Source organism: Chrysemys picta, chromosome 17, assembly GCF_011386835.1.
Source record: "Chrysemys picta bellii isolate R12L10 chromosome 17, ASM1138683v2, whole genome shotgun sequence".
NCBI lineage: Eukaryota > Metazoa > Chordata > Testudines > Emydidae > Chrysemys > Chrysemys picta.
In genome coordinates this window covers 23133866-23159429 of record NC_088807.1, presented here as the reverse complement: position 1 = coordinate 23159429, position 25564 = coordinate 23133866, and the positions used below count along the sequence as shown (strand labels likewise).

General features: G+C 61.5%; 4 protein-coding genes across 8 annotated transcripts in view; 2 read left to right on the top strand and 2 right to left on the bottom strand.

Moving 5' to 3' along the window:
- Positions 1 to 13915, top strand: part of LOC101950977 (galactoside alpha-(1,2)-fucosyltransferase 2-like) — a 36582-nt gene extending 22667 nt beyond the window's left edge. For 2 of the 4 annotated variants that reach the window (XM_065571040.1, XM_065571041.1), the window contains exon 2: positions 12119 to 13915. In XM_065571040.1, coding sequence (XP_065427112.1) covers positions 12128 to 13177 — 1050 coding nt within the window. In that variant the 5' untranslated portion in view covers positions 12119 to 12127 and the 3' untranslated portion in view covers positions 13178 to 13915. Of the gene's footprint in view, positions 1 to 995; positions 1668 to 9763; positions 9889 to 12118 lie in introns of those variants that run through there. The other 2 variants (XM_065571042.1, XM_065571039.1) reach the window with 2 other exon arrangements.
- On the top strand, positions 3634 to 9415 carry LOC135976248 (uncharacterized). Its single transcript, XM_065571026.1, has one exon. The coding sequence runs from the start codon at positions 4208 to 4210 to the stop codon at positions 8999 to 9001; it is 4794 nt and encodes a 1597-aa protein (XP_065427098.1). The 5' UTR covers positions 3634 to 4207; the 3' UTR covers positions 9002 to 9415.
- Positions 13916 to 14914: 999 nt separating the features above from the next.
- Positions 14915 to 19673, bottom strand: TNNI3 (troponin I3, cardiac type). Of its 2 annotated transcripts, none has more exons than XM_065571033.1 (9): positions 19648 to 19673; positions 19056 to 19209; positions 18281 to 18463; positions 18004 to 18045; positions 16476 to 16607; positions 16251 to 16340; positions 15755 to 15931; positions 15480 to 15585; positions 14915 to 15110 (listed from the first exon to the last, which is right to left on the bottom strand). In XM_065571033.1, exons 1-8 carry the CDS (start codon positions 19656 to 19658, stop codon positions 15484 to 15486), a joined length of 891 nt encoding a protein of 296 aa, XP_065427105.1. In that variant the 5' UTR covers positions 19659 to 19673; the 3' UTR covers positions 14915 to 15110; positions 15480 to 15483. The 2 variants fall into 2 exon arrangements, with proteins under 2 accessions (XP_065427105.1, XP_065427106.1); XM_065571034.1 differs by having other exon boundaries at positions 19056 to 19068.
- A 2781-nt stretch (positions 19674 to 22454) lies between these two features.
- Positions 22455 to 25564, bottom strand: part of LOC135976224 (dynein axonemal assembly factor 3-like) — an 8341-nt gene continuing 5231 nt past the window's right edge. The window contains exons 7-11 of the mRNA XM_065570978.1: positions 25278 to 25430; positions 24891 to 25053; positions 24397 to 24511; positions 22927 to 23001; positions 22455 to 22835 (exon numbers count right to left, since the gene is read on the bottom strand). Coding sequence (XP_065427050.1) covers positions 22565 to 22835; positions 22927 to 23001; positions 24397 to 24511; positions 24891 to 25053; positions 25278 to 25430 — 777 coding nt within the window. The 3' untranslated portion in view covers positions 22455 to 22564. The remainder of the gene's footprint in view (positions 22836 to 22926; positions 23002 to 24396; positions 24512 to 24890; positions 25054 to 25277; positions 25431 to 25564) is intronic.

Below are 25564 nucleotides of genomic sequence, written 5' to 3'. Positions count from 1 at the left end.
CCTCCTGCACCCGCATTCCCTCCTGCCCCAGCCCTGGCCCCCACCTGCACCTCCTGCCTCCCCAGCCCTGGGCTCTCCCCCAAAGAAGGAATTGGGGGGACTAAATGGACAGTGCCCCTCTCTATCTGAAGCCTAGCAAGGGAGGTATGTGGATCCCACTAGAATTTAAAATGAAAAGTAAGGGGGGGAGGCTCTGGACCTGGGCAGCTTTAGATACAGTACCAGGCACGTAGGAGGATTTCCACTTCTGAGCCATGGAAGCAGAAATTGACTTTTCCTTTCCAGATATAGCTAATATTCAGACAGGGAATCCAGCACCTGCCTTCCAGATTTGAACACCTCAACATTCAGGAGTGCTCAAGCTCAATTTGGGCAGCTGTTACTTCATTTCCCCCAAATCAAATCTACTGATCCACTGTAACTCGCTGTAGAATAAATTGAGCAAGAAATGCTTCCCAGTGGTTATTAGGGCTGGAATTGCTATTTTCAACAGCCATTGCCATTTTATTATTATTATCATTATTAAGTTTTATTTGTTTAAAAGGAAGACAGTGATATCGCATTGGCAAATTCCCCATAGAAACAAAGAATGGAACAAAAGAATACTAAAGGCACCTCAACTTTTCCTCATTGATGGAGGACAGTCTTATAATCTGCATCCAGATATCCTCCAATCACACCAGCTGAAAATTGTTCCACTTTACGGCAGTTCTGTAACCACATGGGAACCAATCCTGTCTGTGTTCTGTGCACATCCAAAATTCCTGCTGAATGACCCGCCCTGGGAGCGAGTTACCAGTGACCCAGGGCTGGGGCGGCAGGAGGCACAATAATTTCCCTGAATATCCAGTTTTCCTCTCCAATCTCTTTGTGGTTTTGTCTATGGGGGCTATTTGCTTTCCCTGTGAATCTTTAGTTACTTTAGCAAAACTACTTTGCCCAAAATAAACCCTGATCATCATGACACGTCTTCCCACCGTGTTCTCCATGTTTTTTGTGGTTTTTTTTTTTTTTTTAAACAGTAACATTTCCAAGAGGATCTGCAAGCAGTTTGGACATCACAACCGTGATCCTCTGCTGGGGAGGGAATGGGATAGATTTGAACTTGGAAATGGTTCTTGATTTTGATTGTATTTTTTGTGTATAGGAGAGACCCTCATCCCGGGGGCAGAAAAGAAATGCCCCTGCCATGGTGTGACGGAGCAGGGAGCAGGGCAGATTTGACCTGGGAATGTGGCAGGGGGGTTGCAGTGGGGATGTGGGACTTCCCTTGAAGGAAGCTACCTGAGCTGTAACCTGAGCCAGGAACGGGGGTGGGGAGAATTAACACCTTCTGCCCAGGAGACTGAACAAAGGAGGGAGGAGCAGCAGGAGGAGTTTTGGGTTTAGTTTCAGGTTGGGCTGGGTGGTGCAACACAGGGAACTCCAAGCTGGGGTCTGAGCTCCCTGAACCTCCCAGAGGGACCTAATTGAGGGGGTCTGGTCGTACCTACACGCTCTGCTTGAGACTGTGTTCCTGTCCTTGAATAAACCTTCTGCTTTACTGGCTGGTTGAGAGTCGCAGTGAATCTCGGGAAGAGGGGTGCAGGGCCCTGACTCCCCCACACTCCGCGACAACTGGTGGCAGCGGCGGGATCTACTGCACCCCGTGGACGGCGCTTCCTGCAGTAAGTGACTGGGGAGCAGTAAAACGAAGGGGGATTGACGGGGACCAGGTGGGCTGAACCTGGGAGGCAGTGACCATGAGATGGTCGAGTTCAGGATCCTGACACAAGGAAGAAAGGAGAGCAGGAGAATATGGACCCTGGACTTCAGAAAAGCAGACTTTGACTCCCTCAGGGAACAGATGGGCAGGATCCCCTGGGAGAATAACATGAAGGGCAAAGGGGTCCAGGAGAGCTGGCTGTATTTTAAAGAATCCTTATTGCGGTTGCAGGAACAAACCATCCCGATGTGTAGAAAGAATAGTAAATATGGCAGGCGACCAGCTTGGCTAAACAGTGAAATCCTTGCTGATCTTAAACGCAAAAAAGAAGCTTACAAGAAGTGGAAGATTGGACAAATGACCAGGGAGGAGTATAAAAATATTGCTCAGGCATGCAGGAGTGAAATCAGGAAGGCCAAATCACACTTGGAGTTGCAGTTAGCAAGAGATGTTAAGAGTAACAAGAAGGGTTTCTTCAGGTATGTTAGCAACAAGAAGAAAATCAAGGAAAGTGTGGGCCCCTTACTGAATGAGGGAGGCAACCTAGTGACCGAGGATGTGGAAAAAGCTAATGTACTCAATGATTTTTTTTGCCTCTGTCTTCACGAACAAGGTCAGCTCCCAGATTGCTGCACTGGGCAGTACAGCATGGGGAGAAGGTGACCAGCCCTCTGTGGAGAAAGAAGTGGTTCGGGACTATTTAGAAAAACGGGACGTGCACAAGTCCATGGGGCCGGATGCGCTGCATCCGAGGGTGCTAAAGGAGTTGGCGGGTGAGATTGCAGAGCCATTAGCCATTATTTTTGAAAACTCATGGCGATCGGGGGAGGTCCCAAATGACTGGAAAAAGGCTAATGTAGTGCCCATCTTTAAAAAAGGGAAGAAGGAGGATCCGGGGAACTACAGGCCAGTCAGCCTCACCTCAGTCCCTGGAAAAATCATGGAGCAGGTCCTCAAGGAATCAATTATGAAACATTTAGAGGAGAGGAAAGTGATCAGGAACAGTCAGCATGGATTCACGAAGGGGAAGTTGTGCCTGACTAACCTAATTGCCTTCTATGATGAGATAACTGGCTCTGTGGATGAGGAGAAAGCAGTGGATGTGTTATTCCTTGACTTTAGCAAAGCTTTTGATACTGTCTCGCACAGTATTCTTGCCAGCAAGTTAAAGAAGTATGGGCTGGATGAATGGACTGTAAGGTGGATAGAAAGCTGGCTAGATCGTCGGGCTCAACGGGTAGTGATCAATGGCTCCATGTCTAGTTGGCAGCCGGTTTCAAGCGGAGTGCCCCAAGGGTCGGTCCTGGGGCCGGTTTTGTTTAATATCTTTATTAATGATCTGGAGGATGGAGTGGACTGCACTCTCAGCAAGTTTGCAGATGACACTAAACTAGGGGGCGTGGTAGATACACTAGAGGGTAGGGATCGGATACAGAGGGACCTAGACAAATTAGAAGATTGGGCCGAAAAAAACCTGATGAGGTTCAACAAGGACAAGTGCAGAGTCCTGCACTTAGGACGGAAGAATCCCATGCACTGCTACAGACTAGGGACCGAATGGCTAGGTAGCAGTTCTGCAGAAAAGGACCTAGGGGTCACAGTGGACGAGAAGCTGGATATGAGTCAACAGTGTGCTCTTGTTGCCAAGAAGGCTAACGGCATTTTGGGCTGTATAAGTAGGGGCATTGCCAGCAGATCGAGGGACGTGATCGTTCCCCTTTATTCGACATTGGTGAGGCCTCATCTGGAATACTGTGTCCAGTTTTGGGCCCCACACTACAAGAAGGATGTGGAAAAATTGGAAAGAGACCAGCGGAGGGCAACAAAAATGATTAGGGGTCTGGAGCACATGACTTATGAGGAGAGGCTGAGGGAACTGGGATTGTTTAGTCTCCAGAAGAGAAGAATGAGGGGGGATTTGATAGCAGCCTTCAACTACCTGAAGGGGGGTTCCAAAGAAGATAGAGCTCGGCTGTTCTCAGTGGTGGCAGACGACAGAACAAGGAGCAATGGTCTCAAGTTGCAGTGGGGGAGGTCCAGGATGGATATCAGGAAAAACTATTTCACTAGGAGGGTGGTGAAACACTGGAATGCGTTACCTAGGGAGGTGGTGGAGTCTCCTTCCTTAGAGGTTTTTAAGGCCCGGCTTGACAAAGCCCTGGCTGGGATGATTTAGCTGGGAATTGGTCCTGCTTTGAGCAGGGGGTTGGACTAGATACCTCCTGAGGTTCCTTCCAACCCTGATATTCTATGATTCTATGATTCTATGAAGAGTGAGAGAGAGACGGTTATTACCCCTGGGAGTGTGTGACCAGCGAGAAGGACTTTTGCAGTAACAGGGTCCCCCGGGGGGATCGCAGCGAGTGGTCCCAGGGGCAGAGGAGTCTGCAGCTCGACCCTGGCAGAGAGGCGGTGACCTCGAGAAGGGCTGGCACACTAGGGGTCCCCCTGGGAACTGTGGGGAGCTGTGAGCACACAGGCCGGTAAGTGGCCAGCAGGAAGATGTATGCCAAGCGGCTTAAGAGCGACCTGGTGGAGCTGTGCAAGCAGAGGGGGCTGCGCAGTGGGAGGCTCACCAAAGCACAGCTCATTGCCCGGCTGGAGGCGGAAGATCGCGCGAATGAACTGATCCCTGTGTCTCAGGGAAGCAGCCTGGCAAATGCAGCGCAGGCACCAGTGTCTGTCCCAGCTGGGAGTGGTCAGCCGGCTGCTGAGGGCTTCCCGAGACCCCTCCTTCCTATGCCTAGGGGAAGGGTGGGGAGGAGCCCAGCAAATACCGAGGGCGCCGTGACCCCCCCGGCCAGCAGGGGATCCTCCCGGCGACGTTCGGCATCCGTGGAGCGGAATTGGCTGGAATGGGAGAAAGAGCTAAAACTGAGAGAGCTGGAGGATCGTGAACAACAGAGACAGCATGAACAGGAGGAGAATGAGAGACAGAGACAGGAGAAGGAGAGACAGCGTCAGCATGACCTGGAACTGGCGAGATTGAAGGGCAGCGAACCCCCGGCTGCGGTGAGTGAGGGAGGACCCAGGACTGCACGGAGCTTTGATAAGTGCATCATGGCCCCATACAAGGAGGGGGAGGACATGGATGACTTCCTGGAGGCCTTTGAGACGGCCTGCGAGCTGCACCGGGTTGATCCCGCGGACAGACTCCGGGTCCTTACCCCCTTACTGGACCCCAAATCCGTGGCATTGTACCGCCAACTGGAAGAGGCAGAGAAAGGGGACTACGAACTATTCAAAAAGGCCCTGCTACGTGAGTTTGGGCTGCCTCCTGAGATGTACCGGGAAAGGTTCCGGAGTCAGGATAAAACCCCTGAGATCTCATATCTGCAACTAGCCGTCCGCATGGAAAGATACGCCAGCAAGTGGGCTGGTGGGGCCCAGACGAAGGAGGACCTGATTAAACTGCTGGTACTGGAGCAACTGTATGAGCGGTGCCCATCCGACCTGAGGCTGTGGTTGGTGGACAGAAAGCCAGAGAACCCGCGACACGCAGGGCAGCTGGCCGATGAGTTTGTAAAGAGCCGGTCAGGGGGTGGCAGGGAGGAGCCCCAAAGGAACAGGCCCGCTGCGACGCATAGAGAGAGTCACCCTGGGACCTCCCAAAGGGGGAATATGGGGAACCCCCTCCCACGGGGAATGCCCAGCGTCAGGGACAACCGACCGGCTCGAGGGGACCCACGGGACATGAGCTGCTATTACTGTGGCCGAAGAGGCCACGTTCGGGCCCAGTGCCCCAAGCTTAAGGACGGACTGAACAGACCAAACCCGCACCGGGTTAACTTGGTAGAGGCCCAGATGGACGAGGGGCAGGCTTCTCACGCAAGAGGGGCTGGCAGCTTATCAACTGCTCAAGAGAGAGAAGGGCCCCAGGCCAGCTTCTCTGGGGGGCCAGATGCTCCGGATTCAAAGTTCTCCGTTTACAGGGTTGGCGCGGGGCTGTCCCTGCGGAGCGAGTGCCTTGTTCCCCTGGAGGTGGATGGGAAGAAAGTTTATGGATACTGGGACACGGGCGCAGAGGTGACACTGGCCCGGCCTGAGGTGGTGGCCCCAGATCGGGTGGTGCCCAACACCTTCCTGACCCTGACCGGGGTGGGCGGGACCCCATTCAAGGTTCCCGTAGCGAGGGTACACCTGAAATGGGGGGCCAAGGAGGGCCCCAAGGATGTGGGAGTGCACCACCATTTGCCCACTGAGGTGTTGATGGGGGGGGACCTAGAGGACTGGCCAAGCAGCCCCCAGACCGCCTTAGTCGTGACCCGAAGCCAGAGCCGGCGAGGGGCACTACGCCCTAACCTTGGGAAGAATGTCGCACCGGAGGCACCAAACCCTACCCGGGTGGGGAGGGAACACCCAAGGACAAGGCTCGGGGTGGCTGGGGCTTCCGACCCAGCCGACGAGAGGGAGCAGGTCCCCATCCCTTCCCCAGCCGCCGAGTTCCAGGCCGAGTTGCAGAAGGACCCCTCCCTGCGGAAGCTAAGGGGCCTGGCTGACCTCAGTGTGGTACAGACCATGAGGAGAGGATGCAAGGAGAGGTTCCTGTGGGAGAAGGGGTTCCTGTACCGAGAGTGGGCTCCCCCAGGGGAAGTGGAGTCGTGGGGGATCAGGAGGCAGCTGGTGGTTCCCCAGAAGTTTCGCCACAAGCTACTGTACCTGGCCCATGACATCCCTCTCGCAGGGCACCAGGGGATCCGGCGCACCAGGCAGAGGCTGCTACAGAACTTTTACTGGCCCGGGGTCTTCACCAACGTCCGGCAGTACTGCCGATCCTGTGACCCCTGCCAGAGGGTGGGGAAGGCCCGGGACAAGGGGAAAGCAGCATTGAGACCTTTGCCCATCATAGAGGAGCCTTTCCAGAAGGTGGCCATGGGCATAGTGGGACCTCTCAGCAAGACGACCCGGTCTGGGAAGAAATACATCCTGGTGGTGGTAGATTTTGCCACCCGCTACCCCGAGGCAGTGCCCTTATCGTCCATCGAAGCAGACACTGTGGCAGATGCGCTGCTGACCATTTTCAGCCGAGTGGGGTTCCCCAAGGAAGTCTTGACGGACCAAGGGTCCAACTTCATGTCGGCCCTACTCCGGTGCTTGTGGGAGAGATGTGGGGTCCGGCACAACTGGGCCTCAGCATATCACCCCCAATCCAACGGGCTGGTGGAGAGGTTCAACGGGACGCTAAAAATGATGCTGAAAACATTTATGAATCAGCACCCGCAGGACTGGGACAAGTACTTACCTCACCTGCTGTTTGCGTACAGGGAGGTACCCCAGGAGTCTACCGGATTTTCGCCTTTCGAACTGCTATATGGAAGGCGGGTAAGGGGGCCCCTGGACCTGATGAGAGATGAATGGGAGGGGAAGGCCACTCCTGATGGAGAGTCGGTGGTGGAGTATGTCCTGACCTTCCGGGAACGACTTGCCGAGCTCATGGGCCTGGCCAGGGAGAATCTGGCCAGAGCCCAGAGGAAGCAGAAGGTCTGGTATGACCGCACAGCACGGGCCCGCGCCTTCGCCACTGGGGATCAGGTGATGGTCCTCATCCCCGTGAGGAAAAACAAACTCCAGGCCGCCTGGGAAGGGCCCTTCAAGGTTGTCAAGCAACTAAACGAGGTAAACTATGTGGTGGAGCTGTCGAACCGGGCACACCACCACCGAGTGTACCATGTGAATATGATGAAGCCATATTATGACAGGGGGAATGTGGTGTTGGCCGTGTGTGGACATTGGGAGGGGCAGGGAGATGACCCTTTAGTAGATCTATTCCCTGGGACAAGAGCTGGCTTCCCCCTGGAAGCAATTCCCCTCTCTGATCGGCTAACCCCTGCCCAGCGAGCTGAGATCGGAGGGGTGCTGCATCTGTACCAACAGCTGTTTTCCAACCAGCCTGGACGCACTAATCTGACTGTCCACCGGGTGCAAACAGGATCGCACCCGCCTATAAAATGCTCCCCCTTCCGAGCCACAGGGAAAACTGCTCAGGACCTGGAAAGAGAGGTCAATGACATGCTGGCTTTGGGGGTGATCCAGCCGTCTTCCAGCCCTTGGGCCTCGCCGGTGGTGCTGGTCCCCAAAAAGGACGGGTCGATCCGGTTCTGTGTGGACTATCGGAAGCTCAATGCCATCACTGTAGCCGATGCCTACCCCATGCCCAGGCCAGACGAGCTCCTAGACAAGCTGGGAGGTGCTCGGTACCTTACCACCATGGATCTTACAAAGGGCTATTGGCAAGTGCCGCTGGATGCAGATGCCAGGCTGAAATCGGCCTTTGTCACCCCTCTGGGGCTCTATGAGTTCCTGACCCTGCCCTTCGGCCTCAAGGGAGCGCCGGCCACCTTCCAGCGCCTGGTGGATCAGCTACTGAGGGGGATGGAGAGTTTTGCCGTGGCGTATATCGATGACATCTGTGTCTTTAGCCAGACCTGGGAGGACCACATGTCCCAGGTTAGACAAGTGCTGGACCGACTCCAGGAGGCTGGGCTGACCGTAAAACCGGAGAAGTGCAAGGTGGGGATGGCTGAGGTATCCTACCTAGGCCACCGGGTGGGAAGCAGCTGCCTAAAGCCGGAACCAGCCAAAGTGGAGGTGATCAGAGACTGGCCCGCTCCTCAAACCAAAAAGCAGGTCCAAGCCTTTATTGGGATGGCAGGGTACTATCGGAGGTTCGTGCCCCACTTTAGCGCCATAGCCGCCCCCATCACTGAGCTGTGCAAGAAGGGGAAGCCAGACAAAGTGGTCTGGACCGAGGAGTGCCAGGAGGCTCTCCGGGCGCTGAAGGAGGCTCTGGTCAGTGGCCCAGTTCTGGCAAACCCAGACTTTGACAAGCCCTTTATGGTGTTCACCGACGCCTCAGACACAGGACTGGGGGCGGTGTTAATGCAGGAGGATGAAAAGGGGGAGAGACACCCCATCGTGTACCTGAGCAAGAAGTTGCTACCCCGGGAGCAGAACTACGCGGCCATCGAGAAGGAATGCCTGGCCATGGTGTGGGCCCTCAAGAAACTAGAGCCATATCTCTTTGGGCGTCACTTCACCGTGCACACCGACCACTCTCCCCTGACCTGGCTGCACCAGATGAAAGGAGCCAACGCCAAGCTCCTGAGATGGAGCCTGCTCCTGCAGGATTATGACATGGACGTGGTCCATGTGAAGGGACGTGACAACCTGATAGCGGACGCATTGTCCCGGAGAGGGAGCCCTGAACTTCCCCAGGTCACTGGTCAGAGTGACCCCGCTCAGTTCAGTCTCGAAGGGGGGAGAGATGTGACGGAGCAGGGAGCAGGGCAGATTTGACCTGGGAATGTTGCAGGAGGGTTGCAGTGGGGATGTGGGACTTCCCTTGAAGGAAGCTACCTGAGCTGTAACCTGAGCCAGGAACGGGGGTGGGGAGAATTAACACCTTCTGCCCAGGAGACTGAACAAAGGAGGGAGGAGCAGCAGGAGGAGTTTTGGGTTTAGTTTCAGGTTGGGCTGGGTGGTGCAACACAGGGAACCCCAAGCTGGGGTCTGAGCTCCCTGAACCTCCCAGAGGGACCTAATTGAGGGGGTCTGGTCGTACCTACACGCTCTGCTTGAGACTGTGTTCCTGTCCTTGAATAAACCTTCTGCTTTACTGGCTGGTTGAGAGTCGCAGTGAATCTCGGGAAGAGGGGTGCAGGGCCCTGACTCCCCCACACTCCGCAACACATGGTCACACACACCTTCCTCCCCCCCCCCCCCCCCGCAAAACTGGGAGTGAAATTAACAAGGAGGGCCTAGCGTCGACAGCCTGGCTGGAGAGGGAGGGAAGACACGGAGAAAAATGTGACAGTGAGTTTTCACTTTTTCAGGCTTATTCCAATATTGAAGTTTTATTACAGACAGTATTTTTAGTAGTAGTAGCAGTTTTATTTTCCATATCTATGTCATGCAAGGGGAGGGATCCAAGAAGTACGTAGGAGAGGTGGGTTGCTTGCGATTGGACCATATGGGTAAGAAATGTAAATTACTTTCACCCCTGCCCAAACCCCAGGGCTCCGGGGGTGATTTAAAGGGCCCGGGGCTCCTAGCTTCAGCCGGATCCCCGAGCCCTTTAAATCCTGATTTAAAAGCCCCGGGATTTAAAGGCCCCAGCTCTTCTGGTAGAGGCCACGCCTCTTCCAGTTGAGGCCCCGCCCCCTCCGCAGGACTCTGGAGTACCGGTAAGTCCTTTAAATTACCACACCCTGCGTAGGTTTGAGTTGCTGCCTGGTTCATGATCTATGCTCTTAATTGTTCAATTCTAGTTATCAAGTACACAACTCTTCCCTTTTCTCCAACTTCTCTATTGCCCAGTCCTGCTACGACTGGGGTATGTCCACCTGCCACCCTTCCCGGTCAACCGGGGTGGAGAGAGGAATGCTAAACCCCTCTCCGGTTCTCGGACTTACTGCGGCTGAGAGTAGGCACACTTTCATACTCACACACGTACGTCCAGACTGGCCATGTCTGTGTATAACGTTCAGAGAAGGCGCTGTGCAATCTCCAACTTGCTTCCTCTCTTGGGAGGGCAGTTCTTTTACACCCTGAGGTCTCCTGGGCGTCTTTTCAGTGATTCCAGTCCAGGCCAACTGCCTGTGGCTTCTTCAGCGTCCCCAAACCACGCCGGCTCCAGGGTCGCAAAGACAGACTGTTGGATCTCACTGGACAGTTAAGCTTTGCAAATGTAATCTCAGCACTGTAACTGGTATTGCCTTTGGTTTGCCTCTGTCTATATTTTTTCACAGCCAGCTGGGGCCGAACGCAGTTTTTCTTTGTACTTGGCCTGGTCTGCGTTGATTTTTGACCTTGAATGCAGATTAACTTTCTCTTTATCTCTGGACCAAGCTGAATTTCAAATTAACCCGTTCCTTTCCTCAGTAGACAAATTGCTCCCATTGTGTGTCAGAGGCTTTTTGGCGATTAAAAGCTCCTCTGAGATGTATGATCTTATCTAGATTGAAGGTACCTTCTAGTGGGCATTGTTTAGATGGATTTTCACGCGTGTAATGATTCCAATTCTCTAAATACCTGCAGGTTTTAAGACCATAATGTACGTACATGAAGTAAGCTGGGGTACCCTTAGGGGGTGAGAGGGAATCCTTAGACTGCCCCCCACCCATTTTCCAATCACACACACACAGAGAACGCCCTGTCCGCGCTAGCGGCTCAGAAACTAAGGATCTCTCCCTACAGGGTACTCACACGATGGCCACGACCCTCCTACACCTCCCTTCAGCAAAGAGCGTCGGCTAGTCTCAGAGAGACGGCGCCGCTCACTCTCTTTGCATCCAGCGAGATGATCAGACTGTCAGCGGCTCACACAGAGAGGAAAAGGGGAGGGAAGATGGGTTCACACTCTCCTAGACCCAGGTAGCTGCCTCGCCGGATGATGCCAGGCCGAGTCAGCCACCGTGGGTCGGATCTTCCATAGATCCTCTAGTTACCGGGTTTGCATTGGAGTAGATCTGGTCACGAGCCAAACGACTTCGCAGAATACTCTGGGTGTCTTCCGGTAACTCTCAATACACACACACACACACACACACACACACACACCCCTCCCTCTACCTCTATTTACATACCACGATGCATCTGTACCTTATGTCCGGACTCAATACACTATGAGGCGGTAACAGCCCCTCAGCACCGGTGCGTACCTAATGCATTTCCCTTATTCATAGGGGGCGGCCAAACTAACGGTTCCCCAGTACCGCATACAACTACCTTATTGGGGCAGCAAAACAATTCCCCAGCACCGCTCTGCCTCTGATCTTACTGCACAATCAATAAGTTCGGATGGCGTGAGCCCAACAGGGACAGACGGCCCCACGGACAGTCCTCCTCCGACACCCCACTAGAGATTTCAAAAGGTCTCCTACCTCTCTTGTGGTGCCATGGGGTTCATAGGGGAACGATCCGTGGTAGCTGCCGGTGCCTCTGCGGGCGTTGCCATCCCGGACGAGCCCCCAAATTGTCGGAGAAAAACACAGTTCTCGCTCTTTGGTTGGGTACAGCAAAGTCAGATACTTTATTCTCTCTAGCAATTGCGTAGAGGGAGAGAGTTCACTAGGACACAGGGTCTCCCCGTCCTAGGCAGGTCTCTCCCAGGTAAACAATGACAGCCAGCATTTATACCTTTTGTTACAGACAGTAATGAGCAACAACTGCATTATGTTTATACATAGGTCCTCCTGATATCTTACTTTCCTCACTTGTTTAGACTCTAGTCTGCATACAATATTATCGACACAAGGTCGCAACAACTTCTCACACAGTTCTTTCCCACTCGCCTCACACATTCCTCGCTTCTGCAAATCTCGCGTTATTAGGGTTACGGTTCGCCTGACTCGTGCTAACAAACTGTCATGCATTGCAATCCCCCTCATGTCAGTTCCTTCTCTGCTTCCACAGCTGGGACCAATGACTGCCCCGGACTCCTGGGTCCCCTTCCGGCAGCACCGCCAGCTCAGCCTCTACCTGCTGGCCATCATGACCTTCTCCATCTTCCTACACTTAAGCAGCCGGTTCCCCACTGCAAGGCAGAGGCTCCCCTCCCCGAACACAACGAAGGGGTCCCCAGCCACACCACCCACCACAACCCCCGCCATGGAGCGGGGCATGTGGACCGTGAACTCCGCCGGGCGCCTGGGGAACCACATGGGGGAATACGCCACCCTCTACGCCCTGGCCAAGATGAACGGGCGCCAGGCCTACATCCTCCCGGAGATGCACCAACAGCTGGCGCCGCTCTTCCGCATCACCCTGCCCGTGGTCTCCAGCGACGTGGTCCAGAGCATCCCGTGGAGGAACTATGAGCTCCATGACTGGATGTCGGAGGAGTACAGGCACATCGAGGGGAAATATGTCCGGCTGACGGGCTACCCCTGCTCCTGGACCTTCTACCACCACCTCCGGCAGGAGATCCTCCAGGAATTCTCCTTCCACGACCACGTCAAGGAGGAGGCCAACCGGTACCTGGCCGGGCTGCGTGGGCAGCGCCGGAACGTGACGTACGTGGGCGTCCACGTCCGGAGGGGGGATTACATCCAGGAGATGGCCGAGCACTGGAAGGGGGTGGTGGCGGACAAGGCCTACCTGGAGAAGGCCATAGGCTACTTCCGGGCCAAGTACCAGGAGCCGGTCTTTGTGGTGACCAGCAACGGGATGGAGTGGTGCCGGGAAAACATTGACGCCTCGCGGGGGGACGTGTATTTCTCGGGGGACGGGAAGGAGTCGTCGCCGGGGAGGGACTTTGCTCTTTTGGCCCATTGCAACCACACGATCATGACCATCGGGACCTTCGGCATCTGGGCCGGTTACCTGGCTGGGGGAGAGACCATCTACTTGGCCAACTACACCCTCCCCGACTCCCCCTTCCTCAAGATCTTCAAACCTGCAGCCGCCTTCCTGCCCCAGTGGATCGGGATCAACGCCGATCTCTCCCCGCTGCGCACTGGTACGACTGGCTAAAGGAGCTCAGCTGGTTGCCACAGGCTGCCAACGGGATCCACCCGCCAGGACTTAGCCGGTCGGCCGAGGAGTTGGCACCTGGGCCCCCCAGCTGGTGCGGGCTGCGCTGGGGAGATTGGGGGAGATTGAAGCTGGGCTGGCGGGGTTCAGAGCCCACACAGAGGAGCCAGTGACCTACATCAGACAACTTCTCATAGGAGTGTCCAGAGTGATGGGACCATCTTCATCCGCAAGGTTGAATGGTTAGAGTGGGGAGACTGGGAGCCAGGACTCCTGGGTTCTCCTCCTGGCTCTGGGAGTGGGGTGTAGTGGGTGAGAGCAATGAAGGCTGGGAGCCAGGATACCTGGGTTCTGTCCCCAGCAGGGAGGAAGACCAACTTCATTAGCTAGGGCAGGTAACTCTTAATAAGTGTTGGCCGTTGTTCACGTTAAAGGACTTTTGTTTTCTATTGTCATCCTTTCTTCCCGTTGCTGCCGCTTGTGTCTAATGGACCCTCTCCCCTGCCTGAAATACACCTCCGTGCGTGTGACTGCAAGCGCCGTGTGGGTGACAGCCGCGGTGGGAAAGTGGGGCACACGGCTCCTTTGGGGGCAGAGGAGCTGGGATTTCTGGGAGTAGCCAGTGGCAGGGGCTGGCTAGCAGGCAGGGATGGGTCAAAGGAATTCGGGTACCGGGGTGCAACTACTGTTAACCTGCACGGCAAAATGAGTGTTCCTGGGTTCTCTCCCCAGCTCTGGGTGGGGAGTGGGGTCTAGTGGTTGGGGAAGGGGGGGGGGGGTTGGGAGCCAGGACGCCTGGGTTCTCTCCCCAGCTGAGGGCTGAGCAGGGGCCTCTCCCTTGGCAGGGCCGGCCCCAGGGCAGCGCTAGGAGTGGGGGCAGGCACCTGAGGCTGGCAGGCTGGGGATTATTTCTCTGCAATGAATCCAGGGCCCTTTGGACTCTGGTAACTTCACTCCACCCCCACCCTGTGAACGACGCTTCTTGACATGGGGGCGGGGGGCTGGGAGCACCAAGCTCTTCCTGCTGGCGGGACGGGAGGGGCTGGAGAGGAGGCGGCTGGGTCCCACGCTGCCCTGCCGGTGCCCCTCACTCCCGACTAGGGTGACCAGATGTCCCGATTTTATAGGGACAGTCCCGATTTTGGGGTCTTTTTCTTATATAGGCTCCTATTACCCCCCACCCTTGTCCCGATTTTTCACATTTGCTGTCTGGTCACCCTACTCCCGACCCGCAGCCCCTGCCAGCCCGGCCCTGGGCTCCCCCCAGCCCTGCCGGTGCCCCTCACTCCCGACCCGCAGCCCCTGCTAGCCCAGCCCTGGTCACCCCCCAGCCCTGCCAGTGCCCCTCACTCCCGACCCGCAGCCCCTGCCAGCCCGGCCCTGGACTCCCCCCAGCTCTGCCGGTGCCCCTCACTCCCGACCCGCAGCCCCCTGCTAGCCCAGCCCTGCCGGTGCCCCTCACTCTGTTCTCCTGATCCCCTAAGAATGTCTCGAGTGTTGGGACCCTCCCCCCTTCCCCAAAGTTGACTGGTTAGAGCAGGGGGGGCTGGGAGCTAGGACAACTGGGTCCTATCCCTGGCTCTTGGAGGGGAGTGGGGTCTATCAGTTAGAGCAGGGAGCAGGGAAAGACGCCCCCTAGAGGCGAAAGGCCCTGGGTCCCAGCCCCCGACCCGCAGGGCTCCTGGGCAGCTCCCCCACTCTGGACAGGGGCCAGCGGACAGACGGACAGAGGGCCCCTGACACTCAGAGATGCTTTATTGGGGGGCAGGTTTGAAAGCCGAGGGGTGACACTGCGGGGTGCTGTGGCCAGGGGAGTCCTTGGGGGAAGGGAACGGGGAGGCGGGGGGGTGGAATCGGGAGGGGACTCTGGGGGGGGGCAGTTCTGGGGTCCATCCTCTCGTTCCCCTCCCCCCGCATCGGCAATTCTCTGCTCCTGCCAGAGAGAAACAGAAAGACAAAGAGGAAACTGAAACCACCAAAGACACAATGTCCCAGCCCCATCCTCCCTCTGAGCTCGGGGACCCCAGCCCCACCTCTCCCAGCAGGGGGCGCTGTGGGGCGCGGGGCAGGAGCGCCGGCTGTGTGTGTGGGGGGGGTTCCCGGCGATCCCAGCCCCACCTCTCCCAGCAGGGGGCGCTATGGGGCGCGGGGCAGGAGCGCCGGCTGTGTGTGTGTGTGGGTGGGTCCCGTGACCCCAGCCCCACGATTCCCAGAAGGGGGCGCTGGCTCTGGAGGGGTCCCAGTGACCCCAAACCCACGTCTCCCAGCAGGGGGCGCTGTGGGGCACAGGGCGGGGGGTCACCTGCTCAGGCCTGCCCAGCCCCCGAGGTCTCGAATTTCTTCTTCCTCCCCTCCATGCCGCTCAGGGCATCGATGTTCTTGCGCCAGTCGCCCACTTCCCGGTTCTCCTGCGGGGGGGGGGGGGGGGGGGGAAGGGGGTCAGTCCTGATACCCCCGAGTGGGGGGGGCTTCCCCTGCTCCCCCCCAGCCTCTCCCTCCCAGCTCCCCCCCTGCTCCCCTCCCAGCTCCCCCTGCTCTCCTCCAACCTCTCCCTCCCAGTCGTCCCCCCCCGCTCACCTTCTCCGTGTCGTCCTTCTTGACCTGCTTGAGGTTGGCCCGCAGGTCCATGGAGACCTTGTGCTTGGCGCCCAGCAGGGCCTGCATCATGGCGTCGGCCGAGAGCCGGACCCGCCGCAGCGCCGGGCGCTGGAACTTCCCCCGCAGGTCGAAGATCTTCTGGTTCAGATCCTCGATCTGGGGGTCAGAGCGGTGGGGCAGGGGGAGCGGGGGGGTCAGCGGGGGGATCAGCGCGCTAACCTGGCAGGCAGATGCCCCCAGATGGCACTAGGGGGCGCTGTGCTGCGGGGTGTGAGAGGTGGGGGTGGCGCTTAAGGGGGCGGGGCGGGGCTAAACCCCAGCCCTGCGGCACCACCTAGTGACCTGTTTTGTTACTGCAGCTGGAGGGTCGCTCAGTCTCTGTGGCCCTTTCGCAGGGCGCAGTGGGGGGGCTCTGGCTGGATTTTGGGGTGTCGGGGGTGGAAGGGGAGCCAGGGGGCCCCCGTCCCGGCCGTACCTCGTTGATGTTCTTGGTGACCCGAACGTGCATGTCGTAGCGTTCCTCGTCCACACGGTCCACGCGGGCGTGGAGCTCCTGGCACAGCGCCTGGGGATGGGAGAGAAAGGAGGAGAAAAGGGTTCCCCTCTCTGCCCCCCTGGACCCATCCCCCCACCGCCCCCCAGGCTCACCCATGCCCCCTCACCGCCCTGTGAGACCCAGCCTGGGGGGCCGGGGGGTTACCTGCAGCTCGGCCAGGGGCAGGCTGGCCAGGGCGAGCGGGGTGCAGTGCTCGGCCAGGTACCGCTGCTTCTCCCGGCCCCGCTCCTCCTCCTCCTGCTCGAGCTCCTGCTTCGCGATCTGCAGCATCAGCGTCTGGGGGGCACGAGGGGGGCTGGGTGACACCCCTCAATCTGACCCACGGGCCCAGCAACGCCAGCCTCCAGCCCCCTCCCCAAGCCCGGCCCACGGGCCCATCGACCCCGGCCTCCAGCCCCCTCCCCAGACCCACCCACGGGCCCATCGACCCCGGCCTCCCGCCTCCTCCCCAGACTCATCCCACGGGCCCATCGACCCCGGCCTCCCGCCTCCTCCCCAGACCCACCCCCGGACCCATCGACCCCGGCCTCCCGCCTCCTCCCCGGACCCAGCCCACGGGCCCATCGACCCCGGCCTCCAGCCCCCTCCCCAAGCCCGGCCCACGGGCCCATCGACCCCGGCCTCCAGCCCCCTCCCCAGACCCACCCACGGGCCCATCGACCCCGGCCTCCCGCCTCCTCCCCAGACCCACCCCTGTGCCCATCGACCCCGGCCTCCCGCCTCCTCCCCAGACTCATCCCACGGGCCCATCGACCCCGGCCTCCCGCCTCCTCCCCGGACCCACCCCCAGGCCCATCGACCCCAGCCTCCCGCCTCCTCCCCAGACCCACCCCCAGGCCCATCGACCCCAGCCTCCCGCCTCCTCCCCAAACCCACCCCCGGGCCCATCGACCCCGGCCTCCCGCCTCCTCCCCAAACCCACCCCCGGGCCCATCTACCCCGGCCTCCAGCCCCCTCCCCAGCCCCACCCCCGGGCCCATCGACCCCGGCCTCCAGCCCCTCCCCAGACCCATCCCACGGGCCCATCGACCCGGCCTCCCGCCTCCTCCCCAGACCCATCCCACGGGCCCATCGACCCCGGCCTCCCGCCTCCTCCCCAAACCCACCCCCGGGCCCATCTACCCCGGCCTCCAGCCTCCTCCCCAAGCCCGGCCCACGGGCCCATCTACCCCGGCCTCCAGCCTCCTCCCCAAGCCCGGCCCATGGGTCCATCGACCCCGGCCTCCCGCCTCCTCCCCAGACCCATCCCACGGGCCCATCGACCCCGGCCTCCAGCCCCCTCCCCAGCCCCACCCACGGGCCCATCGCCCCCGGCCTCCAGCCCCTCCCCAGACCCATCCCACGGGCCCATCGACCCTGGCCTCCTGCCTCCTCCCCAGACCCACCCCCGGGCCCATCGACCCCGGCCTCCAGCCTCCTCCCCAAGCCCGGCCCACGGGCCCATCGGCCTCCCGCCTCCTCCCCAGACCCGACCCACGGGCCCATAGACTCCGGCCTCCAACCCCCTCCCCGGACCCACCCACGGGCCCATCGACCCCGGCCTCCAGCCCCCCCCCCAGACCCACCCACGGGCCCATCGACCCTGGCCTCCAGCCTCCTCCCGGACCCACCCACGGGCCCATCGACCCCGGCCACCAGCCCCCTCACCCAGATGGGAAGCCTGAGATGTTACCTTGAGCTGTAATTTCCGAGATGCCGTAATCTTGGATTTTCTCTGCATTAGAACAAGCAAGAGGGTTTTTATTCGGTGTATTATGAGAGCAGCTCAGGACCCCCCCCACCCCCCGACCGAGATTAGGGCCCCGTCGCGCCGGGAGCTGCAACCCCCCCTCCCCCTCTCCGACCAAGGAGGCATCTGGGGGTGGGGGGAGCCAGGAACCAACCCCAGCACTTCGGGGTCCCAGCCCAGAGCCTTTTGCGGGTTATGTCACCCCAGGCCCAGCGCCCACCTTGACGTGCGGCTCCGTCGCGTAGGCCCGGTAGTTGGCGGAAGATTTGCGCCGGAGGGGTGGGACGTCGGCCAGTGGCCGGGCCGGGGGAGCTGGCTTGGGGGGCTCCGGTTCTCGGGGCCCCTCCTCAGCTGCCTCTTCCTCCTCCTCTACCACTTCCTCCTCTTCCTCCTCCTCCTCGTACTGGGGGAGGAAGGCAGTCAGGGCATCACTCCACTTGGCACCGAGGTGCCGGGGTGGCCTCAGCAAGCCGGAGAGGGGGAATAACCCAACCCTCCTCCCCCACTTACAGGCAAAGACCCCGAAAAATTTGGAAAGTGGGCGGAGTCATTTATGTGGGGGGGGAGGGGACACAATGGGGGTGACACCGGGGGGGCAACATCCAGGAGATTAAATATAGCAAGGGACTGGCTGGCTCAGGGGGTGGGGAATGGGGCGCGGGGCCTGTCCCCTCTAGGGGGCGCCGGCTCCCATCCGGGCCCAGGGCAGGGACTGGCTGGCTCAGGGGGTTGTGAATGGGGCTCGGGGCCTGTCCCCTCTAGGGGGCGCCGGCTCCCATCCGCCCCAGGGCAGGGACTGGCAGGCTCAGGGGGGCAGGGAATGGGGCACAGGGTCTGTCCCCTCTAAAGGGCACTGGCTCTGACCCAGGCCTGAGTGGGGGCAGCCGGTGAAAGTGGCCTTGATCTCGCAGAATCGCCCCCGCCCCCCCCATGATGCTGCCCCAGAGATTCCCCGGGTGTAGCAGGGGAAAGGGCCCCCCCCGGCTTCTCCTTACGGTGACGTCCTCCCTGCAGAGAAAGAAAGATGGATGGCCATTAGGCGCGGGCAGCCCCCGTCTACGCCCCGCCCCGGCGCCTCCTGCTGGCAGGGCCCAAAGCCCCTTGCACAGCGATTGACGCTTCTCCGCCCCCACGAGCCAGGGGGATTTTCTCCCTTGGACATACGGGGAAACAGAGGCACAGAGCGGGGGCAGGGATGTACCCCCTCAAAAATCACATGCTCCTGGCACCCAGCCCCCCTGCTCTATCTACAAGACCCCACTCCCCTCCCAGAGCCAGGGAGAGAACCCAGGAGTCCTGGCTCCCAGCCCCCCTGCTTTAACCACTAGACCCCACTCCCCTCCCAGAGCCGGGGAGAGAACCCAGGAGTCCTGGCTCCCAGCCCCCCTGCTTTAACCACTAGACCCCACTCCCCTCCCAGAGCCGGGGAGAGAACCCAGGAGTCTTGGCTCCCAGCCCCCCCACTCTAACCACTAGTGCCCACTCCCCTCCCAGAGCTGGGGAGAGAACCCAGGAGTCCTGGCTTCCAGTCCCCTCCCCCCGGGCTCTACCCACTAGACCCCACTAAGTCAAAGGCAAGTTACTCACTCGTCGGCCATCAGGAGCAGGTGGGTTTCACTACGAACAGCTGGGAGGAGAAGATGGAAAAATATGGTTTGCTCTGCACAGGGTCTGGGTCCGGGCTCAGGGGGGCGGGGAAAGGGGCGCGGGGGGCCTGGGCAGGACCCTGCCCTGAGGCCCCTTATCTCCCCCAGCCCCGGCTCCTTTCCCCTATTTGGGGCGGGAGCCGCTGGGGCTGATAAGTCCCTAAGTGGCTGCTGCTAAATATAAATCCCCTTATCGGGGGGAGGGGGTCCCGGCCCGAAGCCCTCGCCAGCTCGGGGGGCTGGGGGGATGGGATGGAATGGGACCCCCCCCCCCCAGTCTGGGGGGCAGAGGGGGAGCGCTGGAAGATCCAGCCGGCCCCTGGAGACGCTGCGATGAGGGAAGATTGGGGGGGCAGCGGTGGGATGGGGTTGAAAACATCCCCCTGCAGCCAGTCTCCCCCTCGCCAGAGTTGGGGGGAATGGTGCCCTCCCGTCCTTCCCCCCAGGGGTCCGTGGGGGGCAGGGGGTCCCCTCCCGTCCATCCCCCCAGGGGTCAGTGGGGGGCAGGGGGGTCCCCTCCCGTCCATCCCCCCAGAGGTCCGTGGGGAGCAGGGGGTCCCCTCCCGTCCATCCCCCCAGGGGTCAGTGGGGGGCAGGGGGTCCCCTCCCGTCCTTCCCCCCAGGGGTCAGTGGGGGGCAGGGGGGTCCCCTCCCGTCCATCCCCCCAGGGGTCCGTGGGGGGCAGGGGGTCCCCCCCCGGACAGGGGCTCCCCGGCCGAGTTACCCGAGTGTCCGGACTCCGGAGGCGGCGCGGGGCTGGGCTGGGGCCGGGGCCGGCGGGTTAAAAAGGGGCCGGAGCCACCGCCCCGTACAGGGACCGAGGGGCGGGGCCCGGCTGTGTGTGTCCCTGTGTGTGTGTCCCTGCACCCCCTGCTCTGTGTGTGTGTGTGTCCCTGTGTCCCCCGCTGTGTGTGTGTGTGTCCCTGCGCCCCCTGCTCTGTGTGTGTGTGTGTGTGTCCCTGTGCCCCCCTGCTCTGTGTGTGTGTGTCCCTGCACCCCCTGCTCTGTGTGTGTGTGTGTGTGTCCCTGTGTCCCCTGCTGTGTGTGTGTGTCCCTGCGCCCCCTGCTCTGTGTGTGTGTGTCCCTGTGCCCCCTGCTCTGTGTGTGTGTGTCCCTGTGCCCCCTGCTCTGTGTTTGTGTGTGTCCCTGTGCCCCCCTGCTCTGTGTGTGTGTGTCCCTGCACCCCCTGCTCTGTGTGTGTGTGTGTGTGTCCCTGTGTCCCCTGCTGTGTGTGTGTGTCCCTGCGCCCCCTGCTCTGTGTGTGTGTGTGTCCCTGTGCCCCCTGCTCTGTGTTTGTGTGTGTCCCTGTGCGCCCTGTGCTTTGAGTGTGTTCCTGTGTTAAGTGTGTGTCTGTGCCTCCTGCTCTGTGTGTCCAACTGCCCGTTACTGTGTGTGTGTGTGTGCGCGCACGCACGCCCGTCGATGTGTGTTTGTGTATCCCTGTGTGTGCTCCCGGCTGTGTGTGTGTCCCTGTGTGCTGGGCTGTGTGTGTGTGTCCCTGCATCCCCTGCTGGAGGGGCTGGGCCCTGCTCCCTGTTTTAAGCCCTAACTTCCCCACACGCAGGCCCCAGTTCCCCAGGCCCTGTGAGGGTCCCACGCCCTATGGCTGCGGGGGTTGTGGGGCGAGCCGGGGGGGCAGACTGGCTGGAGGAGGCGCCCGTATCCGGCCAGGAGAGGTGACACGAGCAGTGTCCCCCGGTTCCCATTAGGGGCGCAGCGACGCCAGGGCGGCCGGGTGTCCGCGGGGACACAGTGTCCTCGGGGTCAGCGGCGACCGCCGGGGCAGAGCGCCCCTGTCCCGCTCCGTCCCTCGGGGGAACACCCAGCACCCCCATGGTCATCTTTATAAAATGATTGTGTGGCATCCAACGCAAAGTTTGTCGTGTCGGGGTGTCTGGGGAAGTGACGTTACAGTGATACAACCACAACACGGAGTCCGGTGGCACCTTAAAGACTAACAGATTTATTTGGGTGTGAGCTTTCGTGGGTAAAAACCTCACTTCTTCGGATGGGAGCAGCTCACGCGCCAGAGGCTGTGGGGGAACAGCCGGGAGTGGGGGTGTCACAGCGGAGCAGGGGGAGGCTGGATCCCAGAGTCGAGGGCTGGAGTGACCGAGCCGATCACCGGCCGGATAACACCTGGGGAACGTCACAGCCCCCTGCTGACCCCCGCCCGGTCCCTGCAGCCCCGTGCCCCCCACTGACCCCCGCCCCTCACTGACCCCCCCCGCCCAGTCCCTGCAGCCCCGTGCCCCCTACTGACCCCCACTCCTCACTGACCGCCCCCGGCCTGGTCCCTGCAGCCCCGTGCCCCCCACTGACCCCCACTCCTCACTGACCCCCCCCGGCCCGGTCCCTGCAGCCCCGTGCCCCCTACTGACCCCCGCCCCTCACTGACCCCCCCAGCACAGTTCCTGCAGCCCAGTGCCCCCCACTGACTCCCACCCCTCACTGACCCGCCCCCGGCCCGGTCCCTGCAGCCCAGTGCCCCTCACTCACCCCCGCCCCTCACTGACCCCCCCCCGGCCCAGTCCCTGCAGCCCAGTGCCCCCCACTGACCCCCGCCCCTCACTGACCCCCCCAGCCCGGTCCCTGCAGCCCAGTGCCCCCCACTGACCCCCGCCCCTCACTGACCCCCCTCAGCCCGGTCCCTACACCCAGTGCCCCCCACTGACCCCCGCCCCTCACTGACGCCCCGGCCCGGTCCCTGCAGCCCAGTGCCCCTCACTGACCCCCCCCAGCACAGTCCCTGCCTGCCGGCGGAGAGCCCCCCTGCCAAGCCCCCACCCCCACTCCCTGCAGCAGAACAAACCACCCAAGCAGCCACGATTCCAGGGGGTGGGGGATTTTATTTCCAATCAAACCTCATGAACACCCCCACCCACAGAGCTGGGCCCTGGGCAGACAGGAGGGGGCACGTCTGTGGGGCGTCCATCTTCTGGGGGGACATCGGGAGCCAGGAGGGGGCGAAGCGGGTCGTCGGGCCCCTCCTCCCGGCGTTGGAAGCGGGCCCAGGCCCGGTTCTGTCCCTCAGGCGTCCCGCACGGCGCGAAGCCGGCCCCTGCGGCCATGGCCGTCACCCGGGCGAGGAAGGCGTCCGCCTGCTCCTTGCGCACGTCGGGCAGGAAGCTGTGGGGAAAACGACGGGGGTGGGGTTAGAAGAGGGGCCGGGGGGGGGGCGGATCTGCCCTGCAGCGGGGCCCCCCACGCTGGCACTTACCTGGTCAGCTCAGTGATCAGCGTAGCCCCGGGGGCAGATACCAGCTGCAGCTCCGGGGTCAGGGTGTGGACCATGCTGGAAGACAACGGGGGTGGGGGGCGTCATGAGGTCGGGCGACAGCTGGAAGGGTTGGGGAAGGCGGTTGGGTCAGGGGTCTTCTCTCCCTCCCATGAGCCGGGGATGGGACCCAGGAGTCCGGACTCCCAGCCACCCCCCTGCTCTAACCACCAGAGCCCCCTCCCTCCCTGAGCCACGCAGAACCCCGGCGTCCTGGCTCCCAGCCCCCCTCCCCGCTCTAACCACCAGACCCCCCACCCCTCCTCGAAACAGGCAGAACCCCGGCGTCCTGGCTCCCAGCCCCCCTCCCCGCTCTAACCACCAGACCCCCCACCCCTCCTCGAAACAGGCAGAACCCCGGCGTCCGGCTGGCAGCCCCCTCCCCGCTCTAACCACCAGACCCCCACCCCTCCTCGAAACAGGCAGAACCCCGCCGTCCGGCTGGCAGCCCCCTCCCCGCTCTAACCACCAGACCCCCCACCCCTCCTCGAAACAGGCAGAACCCCGGCGTCCTGGCTCCCAGCCCCCCTCCCCGCTCTAACCACCAGACCCCCCACCCCTCCTCGAAACAGGCAGAACCCCGGCGTCCTGGCTCCCAGCCCCCCTCCCCGCTCTAACCACCAGACCCCCCACCCCTCCTCGAAACAGGCAGAACCCCGGCGTCCGGCTGGCAGCCCCCTCCCCGCTCTAACCACCAGACCCCCCACCCCTCCTCGAAACAGGCAGAACCCCGGCGTCCGGCTGGCAGCCCCCTCCCCGCTCTAACCACCAGACCCCCTCCCCTCCCCGAGCCAGACAGAACCCCAGCGTCCGGCTGGCAGCCCCCTCCCCGCTCTAACCACCAGACCCCCTCCCCTCCCCGAGCCAGACAGAACCCCGGCGTCCGGCTGGCAGCCCCCTCCCCGCTCTAACCACCAGACCCCCTCCCCTCCCCGAGCCAGACAGAACCCCGGCGTCCGGCTGGCAGCCCCCTCCCCGCTCTAACCACCAGACCCCCTCCCCTCCCCGAGCCAGACAGAACCCCGGCGTCCGGCTGGCAGCCCCCTCCCCGCTCTAACCACCAGACCCCCTCCCCTCCCCGAGCCAGACAGAACCCCGGCGTCCGGCTGGCAGCCCCCTCCCCGCTCTAACCACCAGACCCCCTCCCCTCCCCGAGCCAGACAGAACCCCGGCGTCCGGCTGGCAGCCCCCTCCCCGCTCTAACCACCAGACCCCCTCCCCTCCCCGAGCCAGACAGAACCCCGGCGTCCGGCTGGCAGCCCCCTCCCCGCTCTAACCACCAGACCCCCTCCCCTCCCCGAGCCAGACAGAACCCCGGCGTCCGGCTGGCAGCCCCCTCCCCGCTCTAACCACCAGACCCCCTCCCCTCCCCGAGCCAGACAGAACCCCGGCGTCCGGCTGGCAGCCCCCTACCTGCAGGAGAAGTAGAGCAGGTGGAAGTGCTGGTGGTACTGGCTTTTGCAGGGCAGCCGAGCGGTGCAGCCGAGCGGCAGGAAGTGAATCCGGACGGGCCCGGGGCAGGCGGCCTCTGGGGTGGGGTGGGGGGAAACTGACACTGATCAGCACGGGGCCAGGACCTCGGGGGAGGGAATCCCCCACATCTGTAGGGTTCCAGGGGCTGGCCTGGGAGGGACCCCTAGCGCTGGGGGGGGGCTGTGAGGCTGGGGGTCCCCTCCCCACGGGGGAAGGCCCGGGAGCCCCAGGGCTTGGGGTGGGGCTGTGAGGCTGGGGGTCCCCTCCCCACGGGGGAAGGGCTGGGAGCCCCTGCGCTGGTGGGGAGCTGCCTGACTGGGGGTCTCCGTATCAATGTGACGGACCTCGGGGCTGCAGGACAGACAGACGGAGCCGGGGGTGGAATTTCCCCCCCCCCCCCCAACACTCCCCCCTCCCCTGGCGCAAGGACTCACTGTGATCCTGCAGGTCCGGCTCTGGATTCGGGGCAGGGCTCTCCTGGGCCGGGGCAGCCCCACTGGCCCCCTCTGGGGTGGGCGGCGGGGGGGTGTAGCGGACCCGGGCTGCCAGTTCGTGGAACAGGGCCGTGACATTGTACAAGGAGATCTCCTGGGCACTCTGGCAAACGCAGAGGAGAGAGAGGTGGGGGGGGGATCCCCCAAATCCTGCCCCATCCCCCCAAGATCAGGGTTTCCCAATTCTCCCACTTCCTCCCCTCTCCCCCCAGGATCAGGGCTCCCCGATTCTCTCCCCCGCCCGGGATCAGGGCTCCCCGATTCTCCCCCCCCCCCAGCATCATCCCTCTCCTCGATGGCCCTGCCCCCCCACAGGGCGACCCCTACCTTGGCGGGGACCCCGTTGACGGTTCTCAGCAGACTCGGTTCCTCGGACTCGATCCCGAAGGGGAGGTACGGCCCCGTGCCGATGTCACCCCAGTACCCCCGGGCTGGCACCAGCTCCCCCTTCTGGGTGGGGGGAGACAGGGCGTTACCCATCTGGGGAGACAGATCCCCCCAGATCCCTCTGGGACTATGGCAGCCCCCTCCAGTCCCCCATCTGAGACTCTCCTCCACCATCCCCCAGCCTTACGGCAGCCCCCCTCCAACTCCCCCACCTGCGACCTCCGCCC

Bases quoted from the DNA above. Each gene is read 5' to 3' on its own strand.
- LOC135976248 (XM_065571026.1), top strand. From the start codon at position 4,208: ATGTATGCCAAGCGGCTTAAGAGCGACCTGGTGGAGCTGTGCAAGCAG.
- TNNI3 (XM_065571033.1), bottom strand. The intron at 18,464-19,055 runs GTAAGGAGAAGC...TTCCTCCCCCAG, and splicing joins TCTGCAGGGAGGACGTCACC to TACGAGGAGGAGGAGGAAGA. The intron at 18,046-18,280 runs GTGGGCGCTGGG...GTTCTAATGCAG, and splicing joins CGACGGAGCCGCACGTCAAG to AGAAAATCCAAGATTACGGC.